This window comes from Ischnura elegans, chromosome 5, assembly GCF_921293095.1.
Source record: "Ischnura elegans chromosome 5, ioIscEleg1.1, whole genome shotgun sequence".
NCBI classification, from domain to species: domain Eukaryota; kingdom Metazoa; phylum Arthropoda; class Insecta; order Odonata; family Coenagrionidae; genus Ischnura; species Ischnura elegans.
In genome coordinates this window covers 132,964,918-132,982,588 of record NC_060250.1, presented here as the reverse complement: position 1 = coordinate 132,982,588, position 17,671 = coordinate 132,964,918, and the positions used below count along the sequence as shown (strand labels likewise).

The 17,671-nt window shown below is 39.2% G+C and overlaps 1 protein-coding gene across 1 annotated transcript in view; it reads right to left on the bottom strand.

Moving 5' to 3' along the window:
- The window catches only part of LOC124159574 (aromatic-L-amino-acid decarboxylase), a 153,330-nt gene that overhangs the window by 90,485 nt on the left and 45,174 nt on the right, over positions 1–17,671 (bottom strand). The window contains exons 4-5 of the mRNA XM_046535471.1: positions 15,197–15,248; positions 3,379–3,449 (exon numbers count right to left, since the gene is read on the bottom strand). Of these exons, the coding sequence (XP_046391427.1) occupies positions 3,379–3,449; positions 15,197–15,248 (123 nt within the window). The remainder of the gene's footprint in view (positions 1–3,378; positions 3,450–15,196; positions 15,249–17,671) is intronic.

Below are 17,671 nucleotides of genomic sequence, written 5' to 3'. Positions count from 1 at the left end.
GGTTGTTGGGGGAACAGCATCAGGAAAATGTCTCTCGGTAAGGCGAGAAGGCTTAAGGGATTTAGATGGCCTTCCCTGGGGTGCTTGGGCATCTACTCCATACTTTGCAATTAGAATTTCAGCAAGCGAGATTAGAAAATCTTTTCGACTCAATTTTCCCTTGTTCTTTTTGTAAATCGCATAGGCATTCAACATTGCCATGTCCAACAAGTGCCGAAAATTTTTTTGATAGTATTTCTTTGGTCGATTTCTGGCAATTTTATACATATTCATGAGTCCATCGCTTCTATCAACGCCTCCCATGTTTTTGTTATAGTCTTGTACCGCAATTGGTTTCACCACTTTTTTACCCCATTTTTCAGTTTTGGACATTTCAGTTCCATGAAACGTGCTCACCATTATCACGTCTCTTTTGTCCTTCCATTTCATCACCATCTGTTTCCCACGAAATGCCGCCACCATTTCTCCTTTCTTCAATTTGGCAGATTTTACGGGTTGAGGAAACTCCTTTCTATTTGACACCATCGTCCCAACCACATCCGTTCTATTCTCGGATAACTTGTCCACTAATCTAGGGCTAGTGTACAATTGTCTAAATATATAGTATGCCCCTTACCTAGAAGCTCATCGGATAAATCAAGTACGATCCTGGCGGTGATATTTTCTCCTTCATATTTGTCAGAATACATTGTGTCCTTTCCCGTTTAAATCAAAAAATTCCATATGAGGCCTGACTCACTTTCACAAAGCACAAAAAATTTTATACCAAATTTACTCCGCTTTGATGGAATGTACTGCTTCCAAGAGAGTCTACCCTTCCACATCAGAAGAGATTCATCAACAACAATAGCCTGATTGGGCGAGTAAATTGATGAAAATTTATTTTTCAAGTACTGTAGCACTGGTTTAATTTTAAAAATTTTTCTATTGCTGACATCAGCATTGAAAGTTTTGTTGTCCACAAAATTTAAAAATTTCAGAAGTAGAAGGAACCGTTTTTCACTAAAAACTTTAGAAAAAAAAGGGAGTTGCGATGCTTTCTCAATTAGTAAAATACATCGCATAATCGGGTTTCAGTACAATACCCTGTAGAATAAAAACTCCTAGCAACACTTATTTCATTCACAGTTGTCTCAACCCAACTCCGTGCCCTAGATCGCGGCTTCAGGTTAACATTTGCCGCAAGGAATTGCTGAGCATAAATATTTGTCTGCTCCATTATTATCGAGCACAGATTCTCATCCACAAATAATTCAAAGCATTTGAGGATGCCATCCTCAACCTCAACATCCACATTCAATTCAGATTTACCGAAGAAACTGAACTTCTCTCGCACTACCTCTCGTTCACTCCAAACGTAAGGATACCCAGGTTGATTGGTGACCTCCTCTTCCAAAAGATCGTCGTCTTCATCACTCTCGCTATCACTAATATCAGTGTTTACGTAATCGTCATCCAAATACTCAGAGGCACTTTCATCTTCGCTCTCTTCTAAAATGTTTATAATTCCTTCTGCACTTGGTTCAGATCGTTTTCTTTTACTAGATGAAGCAATATTAGAATATGTGAGCAAACCTTATGGAAATTATTCTTATTCTAAAAGCGAGAGCACTTCAAAACATTTATCGAAAAACTCACTAATTATTCACACTAGAAATCCCCAAAACCGCGAAACACTTTCCACTCCGAAGCTCAAAGGAAAACTGAGGGCAACTTAGGTAGCTTAAATATCAAAATCAGTTACTCCGCTCACATAGAATAATCGAGCAGACTGCGAAGGATTACAAGGGTAAAGAAACAATAATGCCTTTAAAAAAAACAGACTGCAGAGTAGAGAAGAGTACGAAATAAAATGAGTCTTTCTTGTGGCTTATGCCGTCGAGATAGCATACAATTTACTTGCCAAGGAAAGAGGCAGCATTTGTATAAATGTAAAAGATTTCTAACACGCTCCTTGCCGCCGTATTTTCGACCAATTCACCCACTGCGGCGCCGCTTCAGTCATTATGACCGACGCAGAGGAGACTTATCTAGAGAGAAGGCTGGATTACAATACATAGTCTCTTAGTTTGAAAACTTCATTCTCAGATGGTTGCACTTGCCAGCTAATCGTATTCACACCACTTTGTAGTTTATCCTGATATACGGTATGCTACAAGCGGCGAAAAAAGTTACTTCCTTCGATCATATCAACCGAAGCTGCGTGAAGAGAATGGGATTGGTAATTATGACCGAAGCAGCACGGAGCGTTTACAAATAGCAAAGCTTTCAATAAAATACACGCATAAGAGTGAAAATAATATATACATTGGCAAGAAAATCGGAGAAAATAAAGGTATAAAAATACGTCAAGGGGCAATTAGAATGCAACCCGCAATGCAGCGACAGAGCTATGCTACGAGACGCATAAGAACATAAAAAAAGGTCTTACGTATCATCTACCGGGCAGACAGTGACCTCAATGAAGCCTTCTACGAGTTGCAGTAGGTGTGTAATGGAATATCACAACTAACCCATTGGAAATGAACATTAAATCGGCGTGGCGTATATATACGGCATACCCACTGAGGGTTAAACCTCTCATGACGAATATATACGGCATACCCAGATGAGTGGAGAGCGTACCACCCATCTAATTGTACCTGATGATAACACTAGATGTTGAAACCCGGGTCGTACGATTTAGAATAAAGTGTGGAATAAAACATAGTAATCTTATTTCATTTAACATGAAGCAATTCCACAAAATAACGCCTGAAATAATCTTATGCCGGAGTTATTATTTAATGAATATGATATATAAAACGAATGATAATGTATTTAATGAAGGCAATGTTCGTTAGCTTTTCGATGTTTTGACATTGGCGTTAAATTAAAATAGTTCATTTTCAGGTATGAATCATCTAACATGTGCCCATATGCTTCGGAAAAAGTTATGTGAACAAACTTCGTAAACCAATCAAATAATAGCCGAGAAATATGAAATATCAACTAGCAAAAATATGTTCCAATAAAATTTGTAGAAAAATGTTTAGAAACAATTTAAATTATCTGTAGACTTATTATCTTGAAGAAACTCAAGTAATTGTTCAACTTAAGGCTGGAAGGCGATACTTGGTGGAACTTGGTGACACGAAACATAATAAAGATACACTTTTGTATGTTCCACAGAAGTTTTAATAACCGACCCAGGTTTCGACAGTACACTATGTCATTATCTTACAAACAAAAGTGTATATTTATTATGTTTCAAGTAACCGTCTTAAAAAAGGAAATCCATATTTAGTTATCTTGGTATAACCAAACTCACGAAAACTTCACAGGCATTCTAGGGCGAGCGAGTATTCGGGAGAGGGGGTTGAAGGGGGACTCACTCACCTGAATGACGCCACCGCCGCGGCTGCCCTCCGAGAACGCCATGAAGCCGTCTGGCAAGCCGATCGCCTTCCCTGCGAGCAAACACTCGTTGCTGACAAAGTATGCCACGTGGAATTGGAATTTGAGAAATAACTACACAAACACACTCTTTGAGTCAGAATAGAGTAGGATGAAACAAATTTTTATCAATACTGATAAATTAAAAAATCAAAATTACTATAAATAAGCACCATACAAATTATTGGAAATGGGATTGTGAAAAAAACTTCACTGATGAAGATGATGAAGCATGGAAATCTTGGACGTGAGTTTGTTTCACCTCTATTCACGAAAAGCCATCAATCTATATCTTCATTCTACGAGCTGCCATCCGCCACACAGCAAACACTCTATTACCTAGGCCGTTGTCCAATCCACCTATACATATAGTGTGCGCTCATTCCCTCGTTCCCTTTCTCCCTTGAGCCCTGCTCCCTTACTAATGCTCTACTGGCGCCATAGAGTGTGAGCGGAAATAATGCGAACTATTTACAGTAACGAAAAGTGAAGCGCAGGGTAGCGTCAAGGACAACTGGTGGTTGATTTGAGATTCAATTTCACCCTGCTTCTCGCTTTTTTTACGTTTGTAATTTAGACTGCGTAATATTTTGACTTTTCTGGCACCGATTGGACGCTCTCTCTGGTTCCTCCGTTCCCTTGCGCCCTCGCCGATTGGATCCACCCTTGCTGTCGTCACATCCGTAAGATTGAAAAATAGACTAAACCTTTTAGATAAATTAAAGAGCAATGTCTTTTCTGACGAAGTTAACTATATCTTACGGACGCAAGCATACTACGGAAGATCAGATCATATAAATCTAATAAGAGAGATAGATTGTAGAACAGACAGATTCCGAATGAGATTTTTTCCACGATCAATAAGAGATTATAACGGCAGCAATAGAACTCGTAAATACATTGCATGACTTGTAGTGTAGCCGACTAACCTATGTAAAATTTAATGCATGTTTCTTAATTTTATTATTATTTCTAACAGCATATGATAGTATAGTTTGTTATTATACGGGACGTTTTTTGGACGGTGTGGTGTGCATGTGGGAGTCCAAATGCATGCTGCATGCTGGTGATTGATCACCCCCTGCCAAACACCTTGAGGTGGCTCGCAGGGTATTATGTAGATGTAGATCCGTAAGTTGACGATCGAAAAGTGCACGAAGGGTGAATAATTGCGAATTGGAAAACGGCACTACTCTCGCTCCGTTAGTGCTTACCGCATTTGCAATAATTCCTTGCATTAAGCCGCTCAGGATCTCCACCAAGCCCTCGTGAAACGGGGCTATCTGGACGTGCTATCGAAGAGAAAAGATTCTCTTGTAGTATCAATTCGCGTATCCAGCTGTCTTTCAGGCCTCTGATGAACTGAGCACGGAGGAAAATATTGAGAACTTATTTTTACAGGTGGTAATTGGACAAGTGGCGTAGAAATCACAGTCTTTCTTTCATCTTTCCCTTCAGCGATGCGACAAAATCCGAGATTGATTAATACGTCAGTTGAGTGATGCTGGGATAGTGAGTGGTGCTGAGAGAGGACGGTTGAGACCTATGGCGACAGCATTTTCTCGCATTGAGCCTTTTCTTGGTTGAGAAATCGATTACTTTGATAGGATCATCTGGTTCCATAAATGCGGCAAGATTATTGTAGTAATTTTTTCCGATCGATGAACGCAGTAGTTGAGCCTTTTTTACAGTTGGTCATTTAGTATTAAAGTTTTCAGTTTTTGCGTCGTAAGCTTCAAATGGAATTATCTGAGGAGCTGGTGCGGTTTGCTGATTCTTGATTATGGAAGTTAGAGCTGAAAGCAGTTCTTTGAGCTGTTTTGAGTCCATTATATTCGATTAAAATTTACATAAATTAGCGTTGACGCCGTTTTACTGGTTTTACTCTTAACTTCAGTGAATTTTCTATCACTTTTAAATCCTCCTCGCCAAGCTTGTTTTGACTAATAACCGGTAAATATATAATAATAACACTCGCAACGATCACCATTTAATACTATCAAATTTCTCAAAGAAGATCAACAGCAACAATATTTATCTCCATGTAAATATAGAAATGTAAACATCAAATGGCAACTATGGCAACCATGGTAACTATGGAGTTTTTAGGAAATAACCCAATACGAACAAAAATTGTTAATGATTGAGGATGAAGTCCTGGAGCTAGTGTCGCACTTCCAATACTTAGGATGCGATATAGCATATGACGAGGACAAAGATATTATGAATGAAGTTAATACTTTCGGAGAATAAGTGGCACAATTAGAAGAACTCTAAAAAAAAAACGATAAAAGAAACACGAATAAAATTTTATAATGTGATGGCAGTCCCTACGTTACCTTACAGATCAGAATGTTGGGTACCAAAAAAAGAATGAATTAAGGCAGATAGAATCATCGGAAATGAAATTTTTAAGATCAGTAAAAGGTTGCACAAGATTGGATAAATTAAGAAACACTCAAAGTAGAGATGAACTGGGTGTCCAGACAGTCACTGACAAACGACAGGACTACAAACACAGATGGAAGGAACATGTACTTCGAATGCCAAATGAAATAATTCCAAAACCAGCAATGAAATATCAACCATTTGGCAAGAGAAGTATAGGAAGGCCAAGAAAAAGATGGTAATGTGGAACAGGCTCAGTAGCCTAATCCTGGAAAGAAGAAGATAAATTGGAATGAATTTTACATGCTTTCCGCCTATTATTGGCCCAGATTTGCTTTGCTCCAATAAAATGTATGCGGCGCAGCCTAATAAAACAAGAAAAAAATCATAAAAAATTGTTAAAAAAAATAATGGTTCGATGGAGTAACCCTTTTCCGTGCCGAGTAATTCCAAAGTCACTACGGGAACGATTGGCGCCGCCACTGTCGATCTACGACGCGTTTTTTTTTAAATCAGGGAGTGCCCAATCTTTCCGCAAGGATATATGAACGTTGCTTTCTGTCCTCTCTGTATTAATCGCTGCTCTGTGGTTCGGTTCAGCTTTTCGGCAGTAAATAGCTGGACGTCCCCCGAGCACTCTTTCTTCCCTCCTTCATCCTCCTAATTATAAGCTTCGCTCGCGCCTTCTCTCCTGGTTTGGACGCCCGCGTGCAGAATCTTTGAATAATTCGACCACGCCGGTCATTCCAGACGTAAGTTTATAGCGTTTAATCTTAGGCGGGGCGGATTCTGTCGGCTGGCCTGTTTTCTTGCACCTTGCTCGTTAAGGACCAAAGGAATAAAATCAACTGATTTGGGCGTTACTTGGTGGAACGATGAAATGTTCATGGTGATACAAAACCCAGTACTATTCCACAAACTTTTATTTTAACTTTCAACTAGTTTCGACTCAATCAGTTATCAAGACTAAATAGTTAGTCTTGATAATGACGGTGTAAACGTCAAAACTAATTGACAGTTAAAATAAAAGTTTGTGGAATAGTACTGGGTTTTGTTTCACCATGACCAAAGGAATGCTTGGTAAGAGCTCAACCTATATCTGCCCATCGCATCGTAGTCATACTGGCTACATGCAACGGCTAAATCATGTAAGGCTACATCGAATTGTGCTGGCCTGATGAGTTCTATTTTGCTCTCCAATTATACGAAGCTCATAAGTCCGATGTCTCGTACGTGCCGAGTGTCTCCGAAGCGTCCTTTGAGTGTAGTTCAAGAGGGAAAATTCAATAGGACAATAAAAACACAACAGACAATCGTTCCTTGGTATTATAGTTCTGGTCATGAACATCAATCGAAGCGAAAGTGAACTTAAAACAGAAAATGCATATGATAATCACTATAGCTCCTGGTTGCCGGTTAAAATTGGAAAAGGCTCCCTTTACTATAAGGTTTGGGTTTTACCTCTCTTAGAAATGCACTTGACCAACAATGATTTTCTATCAGATTTGAAGAGTGTTTATTGATTTTTGTGTTCAATAGCATAGCAACCCTAAAATTTGTAAACAATGTTATGTTTCACCCCTGCATTATTTAGGGGTTTAAGTTCAAACATTTGTTCGGTAGTTTTATTTTCATTAACCTATTATTAATCGGTACTTTATGGTTTAAGAATGTCTTACTAATGCTATAATTTAAACATATTCCTCCCCCGCATTATGGCAGCAGGTTTACTGGAAATGGAAAAAAACATCCATCAAGAACTTTCACTGGGTGTAATCAACTGCTTCCTTCACCTCCAGTCCCTTAACATTTCAACTATACAAAAATGTGGTGGTCTTTTGTATGGTTGGTGTGTAAAAACCAACTATTTCACCTAGTAATTTTCAAAATAAGCAGAGTGTATATAGTGTCAGCATTTGCGTATTCATCAATTATAATTAAAATGCATATGAATATTTTATGCGTATTGCAATTCTTAATAACGCGTATTGCGACGACCTTTTCCACGTCACCTGCTGCATTTGTCGTCAGGCCCAGCTCAAAGGGCGCACAGCCGTGGATTTGGACGCGAACTTAGATTGGTGTACTGCAGCCATTTTCTTTCAAACACTTCCATAAGAGAAAAAGAAGAAGTATTACTTTTTACATTCATAGTATCACAATCCTAAGATTATTAGGCGTTTCTCCCTATCTCTACCATGTTAGTTCTTCTACCTCTCACACTAAAGTTCATCTTTCCCGTATCCTTCCTGATCTGTCCTATAAGAGGTACTTGGTTTCTGGGGGGACTTTTCCATCAGTTTATCCTTCCATTTCGTTCCTCACCCAAAGTATCTAACTATGAGGCCAATTCACATTGTTTTTCGCATGCGTGAAATCATTCACAGAGTCCTTTCTTCTCGTGCGTACGGTGTACGTTCTCTTCTCTGCCTCTCTTGAAGTTTTTTGAACTATTTCTCCACGCACAAAGAGCACTTCATTTGCGATCGTAAGAATTTTGATGAGCTATCATGGGGAAGAGACGTGTGGCAATTTTAAAAAGAAGAAGCCATAGAGTTACGAAGATGCTACGATTCGGGAATTGTCCAGTGGAGAGTTTTTGAATGGAAAAGTGAAGAAGAGGTGCTATTTCGCGGTCAATCGACTACACCTTGAATATGCAGTGAGCATATGGGATCTTGTTGAGAAAAACACAACCGGTGAACTTAATAAAATGAAGAGGAATTCGAATAACCATGCGATTCGAACGCAGAGAAAATCATGCGAACGCCACTATGTTTACAGGTCCGAAGAAAACGATAAATTAGGAGAGATCTTTTCAAGAATGGCCAGTAGGGAAGTACACTAGTGTTTCAAATGCACCAAACACATTTTTTAAATTAGAGTTTAGAATAACATAATGTCATAAAACCACAGTTTAAATCCTAAAAGTGAATAATTGATTCGAGATAACCGTCCGAAACATGGAAAAATTCAAAGGCCGCTAAAACGGGTGTCCATGTTGAATATTGGCCGTGACGTCACAAGGCAGTAGCAGAAGGCAGCTTTTACGCCGTTTAGTTCTACCACTATTATTGCATAGAAAAATTACTGAATTTGAGGGTATCCGTTTTTTTGCTGTCATAAAATATCTTCAGAATATATATGTGGCTGCTTCCCTTTTGAGTGCATGACTTTATCACTGCGTAATATGTTAATATTCATTTACGTGTCAACTTCAAGTTTGGAAAGAGTAGTGCGAATAGCACATTGAATCTTTAATAAATAGATGATGGTATTTATTTTTCGCTGGGTATATTTTGGCACAATGCCGTTTATTATGCCAAAACATTTTTTGTAAGAACTGACAATGAGTCAAACTAATAAACCTATTTCAGGCATTTGCTGCAAGACTTATTCGTTGCGTATGTATTCACGCCGGCCGGAACGTTCGCCCTTCGCAACTAGAATCATGGGATGTTAGCCTTATTCCCGTGCTGGCTGGTTGTTGCAATGGTTCGCTGTCCAGGATGGGTTCAAGAAAAGTTAATCTTGGTTGGGAGAAGGAAAATTCCAACGATTTATAAATGGTATACCAAACCTTGATGTATTTATGGTCACTGAATTTTTGAAAAAGGAGGATAGGTTCAACGCTCCATAGAAATGCGAGGCGTTAAGGCTATCAAGGGGAGACCACGTACCTTGCTCCGTCTTTTTCAATTAGGGCCTTGGTTAGGCTGTAATTAATTAATTTTCAAGCGGTACTTTTCACAAGTGATATATAAATTCAAAATACCATCACCTGAAATAAATGTCAGGCGGTGTAATGGTAGCGTTTACGACTCCCACCCTGGGGGTCTTCAAGGCCTCGTCATGGCAGAAAATTTTATTGTCATAATTTTGATCATACAGCGTCAAGTTTATCATTACTTTTAATTGCAGCAAAATAGACATGAGACATTTTTTTATCATCATAATGGCGTTTAGGTATTTTAGCAATGTCATTACAAACGCAGAGATACGACGACTACAAGAGTTGGTGTGCGCTAAAATGTTAATTTTTTCCCTGCTTATACTGACCAACTTCCACATTAAAAATGAAAAACACTCTTGCAAGAGCACATATCATTTAAGGCTCGCGGCAAGCAACAATAGTATGCGTACATACATAATTAATAAGAACACAAGACGAATATAAAATATCATATATCTCGAACACTTGTAATTCACATTACTCCAAAGGGAGTTTACTTACTCAGTACCTACCAGTTTATCTCAGTTCATGCTAAAAGAACTATTCCGAAATATAATTTCAATTAACAAATAGGATGAAATAAAAGTCGATAACCCTCGGCCGGGCGCGCTGGCGTGTAAAATACGTCAATCTTTGAAAACCAAGGATCTCAACATCGTACGTACATTCTTGGCTAGGATGGTCTCGTGTATTCCTACAATGTACTTTGACTGCCTATATTGCGAGTTTTCAAAATTCGAGGTATTGTAGCTAATTTTTTAGATCAGCAAGATGAACCCGTCACCAGTGGAGTATGAATTACGCCGCGCGACCTGCCGTGTACCTTTATATCTGTATCACCTATAAATGTACTAATTTCAACAAATAAAGATTTAAAGATTAAATTTAACAAAAACTGTTTGTTATCATATATGCACATATCATGGGCAAAGTACGCATTTTTCCTGATCGTGTAAAATAACAGTCGCGCCATAATTCTTTAACCAAACTACTTTCAGTTTATACATTACATAGGTCTACGCAAAAGATGCTATATTTTGACTCAACACACTTTCTGATATGACTAAGGTACCTATTAAGTAAATTATTATAATATAAATATCAATTTGATCTTACAATATCTTCAAATGATCTGCAAAACAAAATATCATCGATAGGTAGGAGTCAGGAGCAGCCTTGAACCATTTATTCCATATGGAATATCTTCTCCAGGCTTTTGTTTTGACGTCGAGATGAAATTTGGAACAAAAAATCATTTATAATTCTTTTTCGAATTCATGTTTTCCGTATTAGCTGACAGTTTTAGGAAGCAAACTCCACCGATTCCTTGAATCTCTCGCCGCGCTAAAGAAGGCGACGGAATACAGCGATACTCCACTGGTGACTACTGCCTTGTGACGTCACAATTCAATCAAGATGGAGACACTGTGTTTCAGCGCAAAATTAAATGTTCCGACTTTCAAAACATTTTAAAGTGCATACCCCAGATGCAGGAAATAAAAGTGACTATACTAATGTTTCTTTTTTAGGCTAAACTTTCAAATTCAGCAATTAAAAAAATTAGTGCACTTCCCTGTTGTAGGAATTTTTGTTGCCAATGTGCCACGGTCTCCCCCACTGCTTACAAATATGTGAGTCATGAAAACTAAATCTCTATTCGCATAAAGAATATGGATGTGATTGACTTCTGCGAAGCTGAATGCAAAAGTTAGTCGTGCTAAAAAATGATGAATTTTAGTAAGCTGTCTCTTTTTGATGGTCAGTCAACAAATTTGAGTTTCTAATGTTGACAGGTGTTTGCACACTGTTGTTTTATCGCATATTTCTCCATCTTTTAGCTGCATATTTCGCTCCGAATGTGATCACCGGAGCAAAACGATTTCTCAAGTGTATTGTGGCATTGATATTTTTCCGTTCAACCATGTCTTCAAGGGAGGCGAATTCTGGAAACGGCGCCACATGCACGGTGTAACAGGCTGTACACATCGGAGGAAGAGGAAAATAAACGGACTTCCTCTTTTAGGCTTCCGGTTATATGTAGGTGTGTGCGTGAAGTAACCTCGTCATTTTCACCGGTTTCCATCGTTGTGTATCACCAACGTGTCAACGAAGAGTCGTCATCAATGTGAGTGAATAGAAACGGCCGCTGTGATTAGGTTGGTCTTGATTAGATCTTAAAAGATCTTAGAAATTGGGATGGAAAAGACAAGCCCTATCACCATTTATCCCCTTTAACCCTAATACGGGCAACATATTTTTCTGACGTAATCGGGCAAGGTGAATCCAATGGACTCTTTTAACTCTTGCTTTTAATTTAAACTATCAAACAGTGAAAAATATTACTTTTCACATCAATTTGTACATATTGTGCACCTTAGAATCATATGACATAAAATTGATTGTTATTTGTTTAACAAAAGTTTTACATTACTTATTAATTTCATACATAGTCAAACAGCGAGTGCAGTGGACTCTATTGACTAATTGTTTCTGTTTTCACTGCATACAACACCAAATATTTATCGTTACATGTACATAGTGATAATTTTACATTATTTTGACAATTCAAACCAAATATTTGTAAAATGCACATTACACTTTACATTTCGTTCAAACAGACTCACATTGCCCGGATTCGTGGGAATTCAGGGAAAAAAAATATTTCTAAGTTACTTTGATTCCAAAAGAAGTTTGAATTACTCTAATTTATAGGAAATATACCATTAGAAGAAGTAAAAAATTTACAACATGCTGACATTTCAATAACATAATAAAATTCTCAAAAATGTGATGCGATGGGTCCAAGAGACTCATCTTGCCCGTAATAGGGTTAAAAACGCATTGCTAAGTTTATACCCCGTGTCTGGATTAAACGTATTTGTATTGATGCTGACTTCGGTGGCCTCCTTAGCCAGCTTGCCCCAAAAGTTGTCGAAAATTGGCGCAATCCCATATTATCGTGTGGTCTTTCTTATTGATGCCCCATTCAGCCTCAGCAGACATAAGAAACATTGTGATATTTTCTCAGAATTCTATGAAATGCTCCACTGGAAATTCAGTGGAAATTCCGTATTTAAACTAATAGGAGTAGCTTCCACCACGTCGTTCCCACATACAAGACTTAGCGGGCTTGTCGGCCTGTCCAAAAATGCCCTCGATGCTCCTAATGTCCGCCCTTGTAATGTATCCGCTCCGATTCCTTTCAATCAAATGCGTTTTTGGGTATGAGCGAAGTACCCTAATATGGATAGAGAATAATCTTGATTTTTGTTGCCTGGGTACAGGAAATACAAATATCATTTGGTATAAAACTGTACTGAAATGGTCGGTCGTCCGTTGAAATGTTGTGGATGTACAATGATTTGAGCCGGTTGAAATCCAGAGAAGACTTCATGCCAACAATAATCCGGGAAATAATTGCATCAAATTATATATTTACGTTTACCCTCGTCTCTTAAGAGTAAGAACCGAAAAGGTGTCCTCTCCTCCTCTGTCTCGTATACCTCGTCTGGGCTGCTTCGCATCAATATATACAGAGTGAGAATTTCAAGTCATCAGCATAAATTCATTTACTGAAGTTTACTAGTGATCTAGCCAGTAAACTCTTCAGAGCACTCTCCTTCAGTATCAACACACTTCTGCAGGAGATTTTTCCTCGCTTCTTACGCTCCCTGAAAGTGGACAAGCGAAGCATTCCTCAGGTCATGCTGCGTTGACAGCATCCATGGATAGAAATGGCATCTTAACGATTCTCTAAAGACTCCGGATGTTGCCCCAGCAAACTCTTCCTCAAAGTGAAAATCTCCCTCTACACGGGACCCTGGATGCTGTCAAAGAGGCTTGCACGCGTGCTTTGCGGGATGCTCCGCTTGTTCACTTGCACTTATCATACAAAGCGTGGTAAAATTCGCCCGCTGACGCCGAAGGAGCTTACTTTGGACACGCCTATAATTAGAATAGAACACCCATATCTATCATACATTTCTTTAAAGTAATATCTAGTTACTAGAAATACTCACTACGTATCCGGTTGAGGATTTCAAATATTCCGAACCGTGTTTCTTATTCTGGTAATCACTGTAGCCCAAGTGTCGCTATCCTTTGTTCATTATCTCTGTTGAAATAGTTTTTATGGTTCTTTACACTACAATTGAGATGGGAAAACCCAAAAATAATTCGGTTTTATGTATGCACGCCACCCATGAAAAGTTAAAAACCCTGATGGCTTCTGTAGGCTTCGCTTTTATGCTCAAACAATAGGTGTGATTTTGTGTATCATACTTTTAAAGATATCGATTTGGTACAACGCTTGGAATGGAAGAATCATCCGTCCAGCTCTGTCGAAAAATAAAAATGTAAGTGCGATTTTCACGCATCTCTAGTCATAGGTTATCTGACGGGCGTGGAAAAAATGCCCGAAAGTAAGCGAACGTCATGGAGGGATATCGATAGTGATGTGCATAGAAATTATCACGAGATTGCCTGGAAGAAGCGGTCGGGAAATGTTAAGGCCTCCCAGAGTCCTCGGGGGTTGCCACATGGTAGCAACGAAGTGGGGTGGCCATAGCCCACCATATCTTAATTGTCGCCTAATGTCGTAATAAATTGTCGCCTTAATTTCTTGTAATAATAAGTCAGTTATTCCGCAGTATGATATTTTTTCTTGCGTTAATATTGTTTTGCCGAATTGTCTGTATGTTAACGGCGGTTTGCAACGAGTGAATCTTTTGTATTTCTTTTAATTTTTCTTTTCTTTTATGAATGTAATGTCACGCTGAACTTATATAAGTTGTACAATAATCTTCTCAAACATATTCTTGGCTCAAACATATTGTTGCAGAAAATTGAGTTTAAAATTGCGTTAAATTAGAGTGTTATACCAATCTGTCATTTATTTTTTTTAAACATTGTTTGTGTGACACTATTGTCATAATAAATTTTCGCCTTAATTTCCTATAATAATTAGTCAGTTATTCCGCAGTATGATATTTTTCCTTTCGTTAATATTGTTTTGCCGAATTGTCTGTATGTTAATGGCGGTCTGCAACGAGTGAATCTTTTGTATTTCTTTTCATTTTTTTCTTTTCTTTTATAATTGTAATGTCATGCTGAACTTGTAAAAGTTGTACAATAATTTTCTCATGGGCCACGAGGCCCACGAAATAAACGAATTTATTATAATTATTATTATATCTTGGCACATCGCCAATGGCTATGTTGACACACAAGCCTAGAGACGTGTGGATCTTGTTTATTTTGAAATTTACAATTGAAAATTAAGAGAAATGGCAAATCCGTCAAAATTAACATTTCCGATAGCTCCATGAAAGTGTTTTCGCTTCAATTTCCACCTTCCCGTACTCGTCCCTATTCAAATTTTCGTGGTTACGTTAGCATATGTATGCGAGGACTCGCTCTGATGACGGAGTGTTAGTGTCGATAGTGCAATCTAGAGGGCACTGGGGCCACTCAAGCAATCCTACGGCGTAAGTTTTAATGAAGAGCCATCCCGAAGTTAAAGGAACTGAAGAAGTTCATTAAAATGGTCTGCAATATGCTTTAATGAGGTTTTGTAAAAGCTGGTCGACATTAATGAGAAATGTGATCATCGGATGGCGTTGTTATTCACGTGCCACTTACCCAGCCAATCCAGGACTATCGTCTCGAGCTCAGTGCACGCAGGACTCGCCGCCTGGAAAACAAAAGAAAATCAGCACGAGTAACGCGTCCCTATGAGTTAGTGCTGACGGAGGGCGGATGGCGTCACTGCTTTCGTCCCAACATACTTCGAGCGTCACGACGACTTACATAGGATTAGCGAATAGGCTGTTGCTAAGCATGTTAATACCAAGAAAAATCAATGAAAGGAATCTCAATGACCTTTCAATTGGTGAGTATAGCTTAAGTTTTACGAATTTAAGAATAAAACTGTGTATGTTACTGACGATATAACTAAGTTGTGAAAACCGGGTCGTGCTCACAAAAATATTTTCACTGAATTTGACGAAGTTTTATCCTTTTAAATTCCAAGATGGAAAATTTTCAGACAGTTAAGCCTGAAGTTACGAGTTATGCATCTAAAAATATTTTAATACATTGAATTTCATTTCCTTTATTTTTCCTCCCAGGCTCACTGTTGTGCAAATTTCCAGTCTCGTGATATAGTATGATGGGTGAAAGTGTTTACCACCTGCCCGCCTTACACTAATGCTTACTCCAATCTAGGCAATCACACAAAATACATTTCATGAGAACCATAATATCCTACCCAAGGAAGAAAATCGTTTTCGGTCAAATATTTAAGCAAATTCTATTTAAGCTAAGCTAATTCTATAAGCAAAGCTATTTAAGCAAATTCAAACCCCCACATCTGTACTCCGTCTACACATCCGACTTCCCCCGAGATCATGGATGGAACACCACCGTCAGCTTATACGCTGACGACACCGCCATCCTAAGCAAATCATATTCCATGACAGGCGCTGCTAAACGTCTCCAGACTGCCCTCAAAACGGCTGAAAATTGGTGCAACAAGTGGCGCACTGCACTAAACGCGACAAAAACTCAAACAGTACTATTTCGCGGAAGAAAACGGCCCGTCAAAGTCCCCGAGCTACGCCTCCTGAAACAAACTATCCCGTGGAAGACACACGCCTCATACCTAGGTGTCGAGCTCGAGGAAAAGCTCAGATACCACCGCCACGTCGCAAACATCCTGCAGAAGATACGCGCAGCACAAATCACACTCAGAACCCTACTGACTTCGGAGGACATCTACCTAAAAGACCGCCTCAGAATATATAGGGCAATATTCATACCCCGCCTACTCTACGCCTCACCCATATGGTCCGGCTCCCTAACAAAAAGAGACAAACTCCAGCTAGAAATTCGCATCCGCAAAATATTAAGAACCATCCTGAAGATCCCGCCCCGCTTAGGAAACGACTACCTGCACGAGATTGCTGAGGAGCCAACCCTAACATCAAGGATGAGAGAAGAGGCACTCAAGTTCTACGAGAAAGCAGCCCACAGCACAGTCCCAATTATACAAAGCTTATCAAACGACGTCCCACAATGGTGGGACACCTACAGGCGGCCAATATCGGCAACGAACCTGGCCGAACACCAGCCCCCTACGAGAGATTAATTTTCCAAAGCAATTAATCACCAGCGCGGCAAGCCGCGTACAAACCAGCAGCAACGGCTGAGAGCCCGAAGGGCGGAAAGCTGAAACCCGTTCCAAAAAAGAGAACGGGCACATCCTCACTTGCGGTCGGACTGCAAAGTCCTTCAAGATTCTTTAAACCTGACTGCAAAATGGTGCAATACCTAAATTTAAATTTCAGTAAATGCAACTCCCTTTCGATTTCTCTTAAAAAAGCCCCTATTATTTTTCAATATTCAATTGATTCCGAGCCCCTTCAACGTTTTTCGGCTGTGAAGGATTTAGGCGTCATTACTGACACCAAACTTAACTTATCGGAACACATTCATTCAATCAAGAGCAAAGCCATATCACTTTTAGGTCTCCTCTACCGCTACACAGAAATAGCCGATCCCACAGCTTTAAAATCATATTTCTCGGCATTTATCCTTCCAGTCACCGGATATTGCTCTCCCATATGGTCCACCGCAGCCCCCTCTAACCTCACCTCTCTTGACAGTACAACAAGCTTCTTCGCCAGAATCGTAAGACGCAGAGTTCCCCACTTACGTGACATGCCCACCAGCTCACTCCGATCTTCTCTATCAATGACTGATCTCTCCCAACAAAGGATTAAAACAGACTTAAAACTTATTCACAATATTCTAAATTCACACATTGATTGTCCTGATTTGCTTTCATCCATTAATTTCAGAGTGCCTTGTCGACCCACTCGTACACATTCCTTACTCCATACGCCTATCCCTAGACTATCCCTCGTTAAGCGCTCACTCCAGCACCGCCTTTGCTCCTTGCTCAATTCATTACCAAACAATATTGACCCATTTTTTCTGCCCTTAAACTCATTTATCAAACTTGCCATGTCCCATTCCTCAGCAAGTAAATAAACCTCCCTCTCCACCTCCCTTTCCTCGTGCCTTCTATTTTGTTCTTTACTATCTTATGCCACT